We start from the raw sequence: 17,166 nt of genomic DNA, 5'->3' as shown, positions 1-17,166 counted from the left end.
GGAACTTGTCAGAATAAAGCGTACAGGTAAATAGGTCATATCAAATGAAACATAACATCTTTTCCTAAATTAAAAAGAAGGGGGAAATACAAATGCATAATATTTTTAGAGGTTCGTTGACATTGTATCAGTTACACGTTGACGTTGTATCAGTTACACGTTGACGTTGTATCAGTTACACGTTGACGTTGTATCAGTTAGACGTTGACGTTGTGTCAGTCACACGTTGACGTTGTGTCAGTCACACGTTGACGTTGTATCAGTTACACATTGACGTTGTGTCAGTCACACGTTGACGTTATGTCAGTCACACGTTGACGTTGTGTCAGTCACACGTTGACATTGTATCAGTTACACGTTGACATTGTATCAGTTACACGTTGACGTTGTGTCAGTCACACGTTGACGTTGTGTCAGTCACACGTTGACGTTGTGTCAGTCACACGTTGACATTGTATCAGTTACACGTTGACATTGTATCAGTTACACGTTGACGTTGTGTCAGTCACACGTTGACGTTGTGTCAGTCACACGTTGACGTTGTGTCAGTCACACGTTGACATTGTATCAGTTACACGTTGACATTGTATCAGTTACACGTTGACGTTGTATCAGTTAGACGTTGACGTTGTGTCAGTCACACGTTGACGTTGTGTCAGTCACACGTTGACGTTGTATCAGTTACACGTTGACGTTGTGTCAGTCACACGTTGACGTTATGTCAGTCACACGTTGACGTTGTGTCAGTCACACGTTGACATTGTATCAGTTAGACGTTGACGTTGTATCAGTTACACGTTGACATTGTATCAGTTAGACGTTGACGTTGTGTCAGTCACACGTTGACGTTGTGTCAGTTACACGTTGACGTTGTATCAGTTAGACGTTGACGTTGTGTCAGTCACACGTTGACGTTGTGTCAGTCACACGTTGACGTTGTGTCAGTCACACGTTGACGTTGTATCAGTCACACGTTGACGTTGTGTCAGTCACACGTTGACGTTGTGTCAGTCACACGTTGACGTTGTGTCAGTCACACGTTGACGTTGTGTCAGTCACACGTTGACGTTGTATCAGTTAGACGTTGACGTTGTATCAGTTACACATTGACGTTGTATCAGTTACACGTTGACGTTGTGTCAGTCACACGTTGACGTTGTGTCAGTTACACGTTGACGTTGTGTCAGTTACACGTTGACATTGTATCAGTTAGACGCTGACATTGTATCAGTTAGACGCTGACATTGTATCAGTTAGACGTTGACATTGTATCAGTTACACGTTGACGTTGTGTCAGTCACACGTTGACGTTGTATCAGTTAGACGTTGACATTGTATCAGTTAATGTACATGCCATATCTAGAGTAATATTACAGTAGTAGTATCTGTCACATACCATTGGTCTAGAATGATATCACAAAAGTACCAACTCTTAAGGCATATTGGACTATGTCCTAACTTGAGGTGTGTATACTGTAACTCAATGTAAATTGGAGAGTTGTGTGAATATCAGATTTACTCACATGGATCTCAAGCCTTATAGGAATATACTTGCATTAATCAAGTATCTAAACATCAATGGAATTTCCATTATCTTAAAGCAGAATCTAAGTTGACTGTGCCTTTAAACACCTTGGAAAATTCCTGAAAATTATGTCATGGCTTTAAAAGCTTCTGATAGGCTATTTGACATCATTTGAGTCAATTGTAGGTGTACCCGTGGATGTATTTCAAGGCCTACCTTCCCAGTGCCTCTTTGCTTTAAATCATGGGAAAATCAAAAGAAATCAGCCAAGACCTTAGAAAAAAAAAATTTGACCTCCACAAGTCTGGTTCATCCTTGGGAGCAATTTCCAAATGCTTGAAGGTACCACGTTCATCTGTACAAACAATGGTACACAAGTATAAACACCATGGGAACACACAGCCGTCATACCGCTCAGGAAGGAGACGCATTCTGTCTCCTAGAGATGAACGTACTTTGGTGCGAAAAGTGCAAATCAATCCCAGAACAACAGCAAAGGACCTTGTGAAGATGCTGGAGGAAACAGGTTCAAAAGTATCTATATCCACAGTAAAATGAGTCCTATATCGACATAACCTGAAAGGCCGCTCAGCAAGGAAGAAGCCACTGAGCCAAAACTGCCATAAAAAAACAGACTACGGTTTGCAACTGCACATGGGGACAAAGATCATACTTTTTGGAGAAATGTCCTCTGGTCTGATGAAACAAAAATAGAACTGTTTGGCCATAATGACCATCGTTATGTTTGGAGGAAAAAGGGGGAGGCTTGCAAGCCGAAGAACACCATCCCAACCGTGAAGCACGAGGGTGGCAGCTTCATGTTCTGGAGGTGCTTGCTGCAGGAGGGACTGGTGCACTTCACAAAATAGATGGCATCATGAGAAGGAACATTTTGTGGATATATTGAAGCACCATCTCAAGACATCAGTCAAGAAGTTAAAGCTTGGTCGCAAATGGGTCTTCCAAATGGACAATGACTCCAAGCATACTTCCAAAGTTGTGACAAACATGGCTTAAGGACAACAAAGTCAAGGTATTGGAGTGGCTATCACAAAGCCCTGACCTCAATCCTATAGAGAATTTGTGAGCAGAACTGAAAAAGTGTGTGCGAGCAAAGAGGCCAACAAACCTGACTCAGTTACACCAGCTCTGTCAGGAGGAATGGGCCAAAATTCACCCAATTTATTGTGGGAAGCTTGTGGAAAGCTACCTGAAATGTTTGACCCAAGTGAAACAGTTTAAAGGCAATGCTACCAAATACTAATTGAGTGTGTGTAAACTTCTGACCCACTGGGAATGTGATGAAAAATAAAAAACTGAAATAAATCATTCTCTCTATTATTTTGACATTTCACATTCTTAAAATAAAGTGGTGATCCTAACTGACCTAAGACAGGGAATTTTTCCTTTGATTAAATGTCAGGAATTGTGAAAAACTGAGTTTAAATATATTTGGCTGAGGTGTACGTAAACTTCCGACTTCAACTGTAGGTCTTAACGGCATAGACAACACCAAAATCATATCTCATCAACAATCTAAACCCGAGATGAGTTCATATTCCATGCCATCTGTTGTGAACATGTTATTCCATTTTATTAGATGGTACAAAATTGCCGATCTTAAAATTGAATTCTGATGTACTGTACTGTATATGAGGATCTAGAGAACAGATGGTGTAGATAGAACATGGGCTCAGCTTGATTTTGGTCTACTTATGACTTTGGATAAGTCTCTTCTTAACCCTGCCTCACTTTTCTGAAAATATTAGCATATTAAAAGGACAACAGTTTGACATCAGAATAGGTGACTTTGTAGAGTGTTTAGCAGTGATAGTATACACACACAAAAACACACAAATCGCTAGGGGTTTTGCCGACAGTGGATTATTTCATGTTTAAACCCCTATAGTTTTGTTATCAGTTTGTCGCAGACTATTTTGTCACAGTGTGTTTGTGTGTGTGTTATTGCGGTGTGTTTAGTCTCGGTGCAGGTGCATGGAGGGATATTGGGCGTGTGTTTGAAAAAGTGAAGTTATTCTCTGATGCTGAACACCACGTCAGATGTCTTACATGAGGATGTGGCAAGAGGGAGAGAGGAAAGGAGGGAGGAATGACAGGGCTAAGAGAGTGTAGAGATGGCAAGAGAGAGGGTGGTTTAATGGGGAGAAGAGAGAGAGGAACGACAGGGCTGAGAGAGTGTAGAGATGGCAAAAGAGAGGGTGGTTTAATGGGGAGAAGAGAGAGAGGAACGACAGGGCTGAGAGAGTGTAGAGATGGCAAAAGAGAGGGTGGTTTTATGGGGAGAAGAGAGAGAGGAACGACAGGGCTGAGAGAGTGTAGAGATGGCAAAAGAGAGGGTGGTTTAATGGGGAGAAGAGAGAGAGGAACGACAGGGCTGAGAGAGTGTAGAGATGGCAAAAGAGAGGGTGGTTTAATGGGGAGAAGAGAGAGAGGAACGACAGGGCTGAGAGAGTGTAGAGATGGCAAGAGAGAGGGTGGTTTAATGGGGAGAAGAGAGAGAGGAACGACAGGGCTGAGAGAGTGTAGAGATGGCAAAAGAGAGGGTGGTTTAATGGGGAGAAGATAGAAAGGAACGACAGAGAGAGAGAGAAAAGAGAGAGAAAAGAGAAGAGAAGCTTTAGTGGTGAAGGGTTCAGGTAGATAAGACATAAACAGTGGAACGTCAGCAGAGACATCAGAAAGAGAGAGAGCTCCTAATCAGGGTTCGGGCCAATTCCATTTACATTCAAGTCAATTCAGAAAATTCAATCATTTTCAATTCGAAAAATGTAGAATTGGAATTTGATTTACTTTATGAAATGACCAGAATAAAAAATGGAACTGACCGCAACCCTGATCTTAATTATGCAGCCAGCCAATACAATATCCAGTACAACATAATATGTTTACCAGAGTTCCTGAAACTTCAACATCAGGGACAACAGACTAGCTGCAGATGCATCTACAGTTCCTTGCAAAGTATTCATCCCCCTTGGCATTTTTCCTATTTTGTTGCATTACAACCTGTAATTTAAATGGAATTTTATTTGAATTTCATGTAATGGACATACACAAAATACTTGGTGAAATTGAAAAAATTACTTGTTTCAAAAGATTCTACAAAAATAAGAAATGGAAAAGTGGTGCGTGCATATGTATTCACCCCCTTAAATATGAAGCCCCTAAAAAAGATCTGGTGCAACCAATTACCTCCAGAAGTCACATAATTAGTTAAATAAAGTTCACCTGTGTGCAATCTAAGTGTCACATGATCTGTCATATGATCTCCGTATATATACACCTGTTCTGAAAGGCCCCAGAGTCTGCAACACCGCTAAGCAAGGGGCACCATCAAGCAAGCGGCACCATGAAGACCATGAAGGCGCAAACCCAACACCTCTCATCACCCCGATAACACCATCCCCACTGTGAAGCATGGTGGTGGCAGCATCATGCTGTGGGGATGTTTTTTATCGGCAGGGACTGGGAAACTGGTCAGAATTGAAGGAGTGATGGATGGCACTAAATACGGGGAAATTCTTGAGGGAAACCTGTTTCAGTCTTCCAGAGATTTGAGACTGGGACGGAGGTTCACCTTCCAGCAGGACAATGACCCTAAGCATTTTGCTAAAGCAACACTCAAGTGGTTTAAGGGGAAACATATAAATGTCTTGGAATCGCCTTTTCAAAGCCCAGACCTCAATCCAATTGAGAATCTGTGGTATGACTTAAAGATTGTTGTACACCAGCGGAACCCGTCCAACTTGAAGGAGCTGGAGCTGTTTTGCCTTGAAGAATGGGCAAAAATTCCAGTGGCTAGATGTGCTAAGCTTATAGAAACATACTCCAAGAGACTTGCAGCTGTAATTGCTGCAAAAGGTGGCTCTACAAAGTATTGACTTTGGGGGGGTGAATAGTTATGCAGGCTCAAATTTTCACAATCACAATCAAAAATATTTTGTATCTTCAAAGTGGTAGTAATGTTGTGTAAATCAAATGATACAAACCCGTACATTTTTTATTTTTTTCCCCCAGGTTGTCAGGCAACAAAATAGGAAAAATGCCAAGGGAGTGAATACTTTCGCAAGCCACTGTAGAATAGAACAATGTAGATGATGGGTGACCATGAAGTAACAGCAGCCTCTCTCTATGTCAATGCACGGTCCCTGATGCAGTCTTCAGAGAACACCATAGAAACAGAATGACTAGAGCTGCTATCTGCAGGGGGCGTGATGATGTGATGACTCTCAGCAGTGGGGTGGTAACAGGCATGTCGTCATGGTGATGGAATATGAAATACAGCCATCACTGACAACACGATGCATCTAGCACGCACACACACAAACACACTCACACACACACACTCACTCACAGCAGCATTTGCACACAAGTGTGTGCATGAGTGTGTGTGTGATTGTGTTGTTCTTTACAATTGAGGGTGTGTCTATGCATGTGTACACTTTGAGATTGTGTTTTGTGACTGTCAGGGTGTGTTTGGTTGAGACTGTGATTATGTCAGTGTGTTGGGGGTGTGTTTGTGTATGCATCTGTGAGACAGTACGCAGTGTGTGAATGTGTGTGTGTGACAGTATATATGCACTCTGTGTGGGTGTGTTTCTGTACGACTGGCCCCTGTCTGACCTGTGTGTGTTTCTGTACGACTGGCCCCTGTCTGACCTGTGCGTGTTTCTGTACAACTGGCCCCTGTCTGATCTGTGTGTGTTTCTGTACGACTGGCCCCTGTCTGATCTGTGTGTGTTTCTGTACGACTGGCCCCTGTCTGATCTGTGTGTGTTTCTGTACGACTGGCCCCTGTCTGATCTGTGTGTGTTTCTGTACGACTGGCCCCTGTCTGATCTGTGTGTGTTTCTGTACGACTGGCCCCTGTCTGATCTGTGTGTGTTTCTGTACGACTGGCCCCTGTCTGACCTGTGCGTGTTTCTGTACAACTGGCCCCTGTCTGACCTGTGTGTGTTTCTGTACGACTGGCCCCTGTCTGATCTGTGTGTGTTTCTGTACGACTGGCCCCTGTCTGACCTGTGCGTGTTTCTGTACGACTGGCCCGTCTGATCTGTGTGTGTCTTTTTCTCATCATTATGGGACACAATTCTATTCTAATTCCCTGAACATCCAAAAAGATAATCACAAAAATATTCAAACTTTTTTTTTAGCCTACAGTTCCCCCAGTTCACAGAGAAGAAAAAGTAAAGTCATGACAAAGCAGAATTACAGACAGATGGATAGATAGATAGATAGATAGGTATCTTCATCTGTGTGATTCCTCTTCTCTCAATGGCGCTGCAATATAATTACAGAGCGATAGAGAGCTAGAGTCTCAGTGGCTCTGTCTGTCAGTGTGAGTCCTTCTGTGAGTCCATCTCCCGTCTGTCTGTGTGTCTGTCTGTACTGTAAGTCTTCAGTGTCGCAGCAGAGGCTTCCTCATCAGTGGCTGTAAAGAGGAGGAGGTGGCTGAGGTAACATTAGCCATGGCCATCTGACAGAGGCATAGATCATCCAGAGAGAGAAGGAGGGAGAGAGGGGGAGGGAAGGAGAGAGAGGGAGAGGGTGGGAGAGAGAGGGAGGAAGGAAGAGAGAGAAAGAGGGAGAGGGGAGGGGGAGGGAGGGAGGGAGAGAGAAAAAGGAAGAGGGAGGGAAAGATCGAGGGGGAGGGAGGGAGAGGTAGGGAGAGAGAGAAAGAGGGGGGAGGGAGGGAGGGAGGGAGGGAGGGAGGGAGGGAAAGAATGAGGGAGGGAGGGAGGGAGGGAGGGAGGGAGGGAGGGAGGGAAAGAATGAGGGAGAGGGAGGAAGAGAGAGAAAGAGGTAGAAGGGGAGGGAGGGGGAGAGAGAAAGAGGAAGAGAGTGACGTCCATAGAGAGAAGGGGGGGACACACGGTAAAAGGTAAAAGGACTAAAACTCCTCTCTCTTTCACACTTGACAGATGACGTCAACGAAAACCAAATCAATATAAAGACAACCTGCCAGTGACAAGTCTGATTCCTCTCTTACAGTCCCCTACTCTCTCCTCCCTCACTATGACCTGGTACTGCTACAATACCCTTAGGGACACTGTCATAGTGGTGTCACTACCGGCTCTGACCACGAGAGGCCCTGTGGGCCCTCTGCTCTCTAAATCAATGTGGGTGCATCTCAACAGCACAACAGATCCTCCTCTCCGTCATCTGTACTGATTTGAGAAAACAGCGTAGTCGATTCCTACAGAACATTGACTTTCCACCTTTCAAGTTGTTTAATATCAGTACAGATGGACAGGAGTTGAGGACAGGAGTTGAGGACAGGAGTTGAGGACTTGCCTACATTTTTTAAATTAGTAAGCCGTTTTAGACTGTTGGGATGCATCTTCTGTGTGATTGAGGAAAGGAGAAGAGGCAGAGGAGTACATTACCATGATAGTTGTCACAACGACTGTCCTGTTCTCAATGTTTGTGCTGTCATTGGACAACAGCACCTCATTCTGGACCAGAACCAGTTTGTCAATGTCGTTCCAGTAGCCAATCTGAGAGAGGAAAGGGAGAGGTGAAAACCAGACAAAACTGCATTTTCATAAAACCCAAATAATTTCTCCGACATGCCTGTTTGTCTTTTCCTACCCGTTGTGGTCCATTGCTCTTCAGTTCAAACACGTCCATGGTGTAGTTGACTCTGCGGCCATAGTGGTCAAACTGGATGTTACCTGTCAGACCCTGGATACGCACCTGGAGACATAACAACAGAGAACACAGGTCAGGATAGAGAACAATAAGGAACACAAAGGACCAAAGAATACCTGTTTGAGTGTGCGTTCCATGTCTATGCCCTGGTTCCAGGGAGCTGCTGGGTTGGCCAGACAGTCTCCAGCATTTCCTCTACGGGAGATGTCTATCTTCTGACGACGCAGGTTCCTGAAGGCCTCGGCCATCACCAACACCCCATCATACGTCAGAGACGAGGTGTACTGGGGGGAGAGGAGAGGGAAGAGGAGGAGGAGGGAGAAAGAGCATATTAGATGATTTTACATCAACAGCGTAGAGCCTATAACAGACATGATGATGCCTGTTTTGGGAATCAGGAAATGCCAGTTTCATGCTGTGGGTTCCTCTCTTGACAAAACACTGGATTAGTAATGTACAAAATAAGTCCCATCTATGTGAATGAATGGATCCCCATGAGACCCATCTGCGGCAGTAAGATTATGATTTGAGAGATGAGGAGGTCTTCAGAGGAGGCTTATCTGACTGACAGCTCTGTAACAGGTAAGACACATAGCACTATGAAGGTATTCACACACACAGCAGGGAGACCTCACAACACACACACACACACACACACACACACACACACACACACACACACACACACACACACACACACACACACACACACACACACACACACACACACACACACACACACACACACACACACACACACACACACACACACATTGCTACAGAGGCCGTCACAGCCACAGCAGGAAACATTCACATCATGATAGAGACCAAACTGAGGAGGAGAAGAGAAGAGGAGGAGAGGAAGGATGAGGGGATGATAAACTCAGGGGACGCACTTCACATCAGGTCAGTGTCACTCTGACATGTCTTCCTTTTCTTTCGCACTCTGTGTGTTGGGGTGGTTATATACCATGCCGTTTTGATGATCTTCCCTTGATATTTTCTCAAGGCTTTCTTTGAGAACCACATGCTTGTTCTTCTGTGACCCTGGAAGTTTTAAAACTTCTTATGGCTAGCGGAACCCCTCGACAACATTCCGCTGTAAAGGCAGAGCGCGAAATTCAAAAATATATTTTTTAAATATGTAACTTCATACATTCACAAGTGCAATACACCAAATTAAAGCTTAATCTACCCATCGTGTCCGATTTGAAAAAGGCTTTACAGCGAAAGCACACAATATGATTATGTTAGGTCAGAGCCTAGTCACAAAAACATATACAGCCATTTTCCAGCCAAAGAAAGGAGTCACAAAAAGCAGAAATAGAGATATAATTAATCACTAACCTTTGATGATTTTCATCAGATGGCACTCATAGGACTTCATGTTACACAATACATTTATGTTTTGTTTCGATAAAGTTCATATTTATATCCCAAAATCTCAGTTTACATTGGCGCGTTATGGTCAGTAATGTTGTGCCTCGAAAACATCTGGCGAATTTTCAGAGAGCCACATCAATTTACAGAAATACTCATCATAAACTTTGATAAAAGATACAAGTGTTATGCACAGAATTAAATATATACTTCTCCTTAATGCAACCGCTGTGTCAGATTTCAAAAAAGCTTTACGGAAAAAGCACACCTTGTTATAATCTGAGAACGTCGCTCAGACACAAAAACAAGCCATACAGGTACCCGCCATGTTGTGGAGTCAACAGAAGTCAGAAATAGCATTATAAATATTCACTTAACTTTGATGATCTTCATCAGAAGATCCCAGGAATCCCAGTTCCACAAAAAATGTTTGATATGTTCGATAAAGTCCATCATTTATGTCCAAATACCTCCTTTTTGTTTGCGTGTTCAGTTCACAATCCAAATTCACGAGGCGCGGGCAAGTCCAGGAGAAAGTTCAGACGAAAAGTCCAAAAAGTTATATAACAGTTCGTAGAAACATGTCAAACGATGTGTAGAATCAATCTTTAGGATGTTTTTTAACATACATCTTCAATAATGTTGCAACCGGATAATTCCTTTGTCTTTAGAAATGCAATGGAACGCATGTTGCTCTTACGGCCATGCGCATGACCAGCTCATGGCCTTCTGCCAGACACCTATTGAAACAGCTCTCATTCCCCCTTCCTTCACAGTAGAAGCCTCAAACAAGATTCTAAAGACTGTTGACATCTAGTGGAAGCCTTAGGAAGTGCAATATGACCCAATAGACACTGTATATTAGAAAGGCAATGAGTTGAAAAACTACAACCTCAGATTTCCCACTTCCTGGTTGGATTTTTCTCAGGTTTTTGCCTGCCATATGAGTTCTGTTATACTCAGAAACATCATTCAAACAGTTTTAGAAACTTCAGAGTGTTTTCTATCCAAATCTACTAATTATATGCATATATTCGCGTCTGGGCCTGAGTAAAATGCTGCCCCCTATCCCAAACAGGTTTTAATGCTCTTTGACAGGTATTAATAAAACACAACCTGTCCTTAGTTCTAACATTCTAATTGATTGTGATTGATGATGATACATAAAGCTGCCCATTTAATTGTACAGAAAGGGCCTTGCCATTCACTAATGCAGTACGCATCTGTATCCCGCTGACCGAACAGTGACATGTTTGTTTTTTTGGCCTTGAAAGGTGTCTCCAACAATGGGTTGATGTCAGCATATGACATTTGGTTTCATAGCATATTCCAGAAACAGAATGCTGAGAATGACAAACTCAAAATCTCACTACTCTTACACCCGTGGAGGCTCCCCAGAGGAACCAGTGAATTTCATAAAATGTTTAATTGCAAGACATTTAAAATGTTATAATGTTTAGATAAAACTATAATAAATATAATCACATGTCACCAAATAACTGATTAAAACACACTATTTTGCAAAGAAGGTCTACAGTAGCCTCAACAGCAGTCTGTAGGGTAGCACCATCCTCCTTTGCATATATTGACTTCAATACAAAACCTTGGAGGCTCATGGGCCTCACCCCCTTTCATAGACTTACACAGTAATTATGACAACTTCTGGAAGACGTCCTCCAGCCCAGTAATGAGCCTTGGCCTACCTAGTTTGATCTCAGGCCTACCCCAAAAATGCCCCAGAAATGATATATGAATTGTGTTATATTTTATACATTTTTTAAAAGAACCGCATGTGAGAAGTATTTTCTATGGGTGCTTTTATTAAAATTTAACAAAGAAATTGTCCGCGACAATCAAGTTGGCTTCCGACTATTTGTTACATTTAAAAAAAAATCATACAGTGGTTTACCTCAACAACCTGGCAATGTCACGTGGCTAAACTTTGTAGTGCATAGGCTAGCAAACTCTACCACACTAGTTTACTGTAACTGACTCACCAGCCAAGGTAATTTAGTAGTTCTAGCAATGGCAAACCAAATGTTGATCGCTAGGTTTTTCAAAAAAAGACGTCTGAGGCAAAGGAGTGGGTTCCAGAAAATAATTTGGATCAATCTACCGATAGCTTCCAGAATGAGACATTAACAGGTGGGGCCAGGATAGAAACAATCGCAATCGCCATCACAACAGCCAATGCCACATTGAGCCAGGCACGCTTGCCAACCCCACCGTCTCCTCTCGTTCTTGATGCTGCGGGCGGGGGTGAACCTTCAGTAGGTCCACCGACAGATGTGTCTGCCGTTGATGAACCAGCCTGTCAACCAAAGCTAGCAAAGTTCCCTTCAAGTATAATAAATGGCAAATCACGCTGCTTCTTCTCAAGGTGGTATGACCAGTTCGTGTGGATTGAGTATAGTAAAGCAAAATATGCAATTATTGTACATTTTGTAGGCACTTTCCTGGGGTAAATGTCAAATTCAGATTTATACGAGATGGATTTAAAAACTGGAAACTCGCAACAAATGCTTGCTACAAACACGAGAATAGCAAATTACATTCTAATGTCCTTGCAAAATGTGAATCCTACAAGGCGACCCATGGGCCTAGACGTCGTGGGACTGTGTTGAACCAAATACATGGTGATGCAAACATGGATTTTATAGAAAGAAACCGTGCACATGTTGAAGTAGTCATAGATATTGTTCTAATGTGTGCAAAGCAGGATATTTCACTCAGAGGGCATAGAGAAACCCAAGAGGCAGTCAGCAAAGGTAACTTTTTCGAAATCTTCAATTTCATGTCAAAGTATGACTCAGAAATAGAAAACAGGCTTAATGAGCTACCTCACAATGCCACGCTTATGAGCCCCGAAATTCAGAACGAATTGCAGCATCATTGTTACTGTGGAGGATAAAAGATGAAGTTCATTCTGCGCTTCCAAGTATTTTGCCACACTGGCAGATGATTATAAAGATCAACCTAAACTAGAACTTCTTGCTGTGTGCATCCGATACATTCATGCTGAAATGATTAAAGAAAGAGCTGTTGGGTTTATGGAAACCGCTGATTAGTCTGCACAAGGAATTTGTGTTGCAACCCCTGGAGTTGGATCCCACTCTTCGTGTGGGTTTTTGTTTAGATGGCGCTTCAGTCATGTCAGGGAACAGAGGAGGGATACATGTCCTACTAAAGCAAACATTTCGGGACATGTCAGTACTTTCTTTGACACAGTAAACCAGCTGCACACATTTATGAGTGGATCCCCACAGACATGCTCGATTCATGAAGTACAGAAAGAGTTGCATCCCAATAGACCATGTATCGAGCTAGAAAGATCCACGGATGTACGGTGGAGTTCGAAATCAGGGTCTGTGAGTAAAGTGCTGTTACTGCTAGATGTCATTTTAGAGGTTCTTGCAGAGTTTTCAGAGGCTTGTGGACAAACCAAATTAGAAGCCGATGCCCTCTTACAACAAATCCAGAACAATACGTTTTTATTCCTGTTAGTCACATTTAGTAAATTGTTTGACACTAGTGATTTTGCTACGAAGGGATTACAAAGCACTACATTATCTGTGATGGACGGTATTGGTTTAATTGAAATCGTCAAAAGCAGCTTTTCTACGTAGGTAGAAAAGATAACTCAGGGAGAGACTGATAAAGTTCTCAAGCTAGCTGAAGAGATGATGATTAATCATGATATTAGTAATTGGGATGTGAGGGCATCACGGCAGCGAAAACTGCCTGTAAAAAACTTCACTGGAAAACATCCAGCATCATGAGTGACAGTGTCACGTTCCTGACCTGTTTTCCTTGTTTTTGTATGTGTTTAGTTGGTCAGGGCGTGAGTTGGGGTGGGCATTCTATGTTATGTGTTTCTATGTTGGGTTAAATGTGTTGCCTGATATGGTTCTCAATTAGGGGCAGGTGTTTGACGTTTCCTCTGATTGAGAACCATATTAAGGTAGGCTGTTCTCAATGTTTGTTGGTGGGTGATTGTTCCTGTGTCTGTGTCTGTCGCACCACACGGGACTGTTTCGTTTTCATTCGTTTGGTTAGTCTGTTCCTGTTCGTGCGTTCTTCGTGTTTATGTAAGTTCACATGTTCAGGTCTGTCTACGTCGTTTTGTTGTTTTGTAATTTTCCAAGTGTTGTTTCGTGTTCGTCTTTGCTTTAATAAATATTCATTATGTCTGCATACAACGCTGCGTTTTGGTCCAATCCCTACTCCTCCTCTTCAGACGAAGAGGAGAGAAACCGTTACAGACAGTGACCTGAGGCAACTTTGGAACAATATTCTAGACAGACAGATTACTGAGTTGAACTCACAATTTCAAGAAGACACATACGGGATCATGCAAGCGGCAGCCTCCTTTTCCAAAGAATCCCAAACCCGCGGCCTTAAAGAGCAGCTGAAGACCACATGCGATCATTATGCAATGTCAATTGAGGATGCTGAATTCACTGTTTTTATTCAGCAGTTGAGTTGCAAAAGTAACATGGGAAAGAGTGACGTATCCTCCATAATGAGTGTACTTGACAGCTGCAATGGTGATATTTTCCCTAATATAAACTTTCTGTTAAGGATCATTGTCACACTTCCAATGACATCATGCAGTGTGGAGAGACTTTTCTCAACAACAACTAGGATAAAAAAACGTCTTCGCACATCAATGACAAGCGCCTGGCTGAACCACTTCAGTTTGCTGTTTAGAGCGTGAACTGACAGATCCATTGGATTATGATGAAATCATCACCATATTCAACTCAAAGCCTTGCCGTCTGCGCCTTGTGATGTAGGTCACGCCTTATGATACGTCTAATAAAGGTAAGGTACCATTTCATAGTACTACCACCTGCCGTGGTATAAATTATAACATCAAATATAGGATTGTTTGGCCATTGAGATTAAAGTGCGTCTGAACATGAGTTTTTTGTTGTTGGCAATTTGGCAACTGGTCTAAAGTTACTGTCTTATTTTAATATGCTGGGATAGGTAATTATTAGTATATGTAACGAGGTTGCTCCAAGTACTATGCACTAGTATAACATTATTGTATTACGAAATACTATATGGTACACGTCGCAAAATATATTAAATGAATATCTACATTTTTCTAGGCCTATCCCCCCCAAAAAATCTGTCTACGCCCCTGCTCCAGCCTATCAGAGCTCTTGTAGCATGAACTGACATGTTGTCCACCCAATCAAAGGACCAGAGAATTAATCTAGTACTGAAAGCAGAAGCTACCGCTAGCTAGCACTGCAGTGTTTAAAATGTGGTGAGTAGTTGACTCAAAGAGAGAGAAAGACAACAGTTGAACAGTTTTGAACAAATTAATTTCTTCCAAAATGACGAAGCGAGAGAGAAATAGAGAGAGAGAGAGAGAGCGATATTGTTATTTTTTCTCACTTTCAGTTTCACTTACTTAGCTAGCAAATGCAGCTAGCTAGTTTAGCCTCCTGAAACACCCTGCTCAGAGCGATGCTATGTTCGCTAGCTGGCTATGACTTTCCAACACAACACTGGAACTCTTCCATGTCAAGGTAAGCTTTTGGTTTTACTAATGGTATTACATTGGACTAATGATTACACCCTATATTAGCTAGATGCAGGCAAGCGTGTGCAAGGCGGTATATCACTGTCTGTCCATGTGTCACTGTCTGTCATCTCAAATGTGTCTCTCGACCTGTGTGCACCTACTTACTGTACGTTGTAAACTTTCATTCATAAGCTAGGTTGCAGCAACCTCTTGATGGGTATAGGGGAAATTTGAGTATCATGTAGTAGCCTTAACCTATCGCTGTTACATTGAACTGGGTGAAGGGAATATGAATAATAGTCATCCAATATGCTGTAACAGAAATATGGCCATGGCTCCTCCCTAATTTTAAACGGCACTGACCTAGTCATCCTATGGCAGGGCTAGTCATCCTATGGCAGGGCTAGTCATCCTATGGCAGGGCTAGTCATCCTAGGGCGGAGCTAGTCATCCTATGGCAGGGCTAGTCATCCTATGGCAGGGCTAGTCATCCTATGGCAGGGCTAGTCATCCTATGGCAGGGCTAGTCATCCTATGGCAGGGCTAGTCATCCTAGGGCAGGGCTAGTCATCTTTGGGCAGGGCTAGTCATCCTAGGGCAGGGCTAGTCATCCTAGGGCAGGGCTAGTCATCCTAGGGCAGGGCTAGTCATCCTAGGGCAAAGCGTGCTGGATGAATACTTAATGCTGAGATGGACAACCATGGAGATATGGAGAGAGAGAGAGAGATTGAAGGTGTAAACTTAATGTAAACTTGAAAGTGAAAATCTAAATAGCATATTTTACGATATAGCTTCCCTATCAAAACAGAAAATGTCAAGCAGACAATGTAAGAAAATTAACAACAATGACAAATGGTTTGATGAAGAACACAAAAACCTAAGAAAGAAATTGAGAAACCTACCCAACCAAAAACATAGAGACTCAGAAAACCTGAGCCTCCGCCTTCACTATGGTGAATCTGTAACAATGTGCGCTGAGAGTCGGGAAGCAAGTTAAGGGAGTGAATATTTAATAAATAAAAAGAACATAATACAAAACAAGAAACACAAACAGCACACAGACATGAAAAAGAAACAATGACGCCTGGGGAAGGAACCAAAGGGAGTGACATAAATAGGGCAGGTAATCAAGGAGGTGATGGAGTCCAGGTGAGTGTCAATAAGCGCTGGTGTGCGTGATGATGGTGACTGGTGTAATAATTAGCAGTCTGGTGACCTAGAGGCCAGAGAGGGAGTATACGTGACAGACTGACTAAAACAATACAGAAATACACTATGGAAAGCACGTCAGAAATCAGCTATTCAAAACGGAGATGAAGAACAAACAGCTAAAACATATACATGATCAAATACAAATATTAGACAACTATTAAAGACTACCAGAACCCACTGGATTCTCCAATTACATTGAATGAACTACAGGACAAAATACAAACCCTCCAACCCAAAAAAGCCTGTGGTGTTGATGGTATCCAGATCACACATTCCAATTGGCTATACTTAGACTCTTTAACATCATCCTCAGCTCTGGCATCTTCCCCAAAACTTCACCCCAATAACTCCTGTGGGATACAGCATGCATCAACAGCAACCTTGGGGAAATCGTCTACATTATCATTAACAGCAGACTCATATAATTCCTCAGTAAAAACAATGTACTGAGCAAATGTCAAATTGGCTTTTTACCAAATTACCATATGACAAAGCACATATTCACCCGGCACACCCTAATTGACAAACAAACAAACAAAAAAAGGCAAAGTCTTCTCATGGTTTGATGATTTCCAAAAAGCGTTTGACTCAATTTGGCATGACGGTCTGCTTTTCAAATTGATGAAAGCGGTGTTGGGAGAAAAACAAACAACAATATAAAATCCAGATACACAAACAACAAGTGTGCAGTTAAAATTGGCTAAGAAATACACACATTTATTTCCACAGGCCGTGGGGTGAGACAGGGATGCAGTTTGAGCCCACCCTCTTCAACATATACAGTGCATTCAGAAAGTATTCAGACCCGTTCCCCTTTTCCACATTTTGTTACGTTACAGAC

At 42.5% G+C, this 17,166-nt stretch overlaps 1 protein-coding gene across 8 annotated transcripts in view; it reads right to left on the bottom strand.

The window, feature by feature from the left end:
• The window catches only part of LOC139548272 (glutamate receptor 4-like), a 171,160-nt gene that overhangs the window by 99,411 nt on the left and 54,583 nt on the right, over nucleotides 1-17,166 (bottom strand). For 7 of the 8 annotated variants that reach the window (XR_011669685.1, XM_071357841.1, XM_071357837.1 and 4 more), the window contains exons 8-10: nucleotides 8,311-8,478; nucleotides 8,135-8,239; nucleotides 7,930-8,040 (exon numbers count right to left, since the gene is read on the bottom strand). Coding sequence is in view for 7 of the 8 variants with exons in the window: in XM_071357841.1 (XP_071213942.1) it covers nucleotides 7,930-8,040; nucleotides 8,135-8,239; nucleotides 8,311-8,478 (384 nt within the window). In the remaining variant the exon portion in view is untranslated. Of the gene's footprint in view, nucleotides 1-2,675; nucleotides 6,975-7,929; nucleotides 8,041-8,134; nucleotides 8,240-8,310; nucleotides 8,479-17,166 lie in introns of those variants that run through there. The other variant, XM_071357844.1, reaches the window with a different exon arrangement.

The sequence above is a fragment of the Salvelinus alpinus genome, chromosome 21 (assembly GCF_045679555.1).
Source record: "Salvelinus alpinus chromosome 21, SLU_Salpinus.1, whole genome shotgun sequence".
In the NCBI taxonomy this organism is placed as follows: Eukaryota; Metazoa; Chordata; class Actinopteri; order Salmoniformes; family Salmonidae; genus Salvelinus; species Salvelinus alpinus.
Note: the sequence above shows the minus strand (reverse complement) of the source record. Positions and strands in the feature narration are given on the sequence as shown.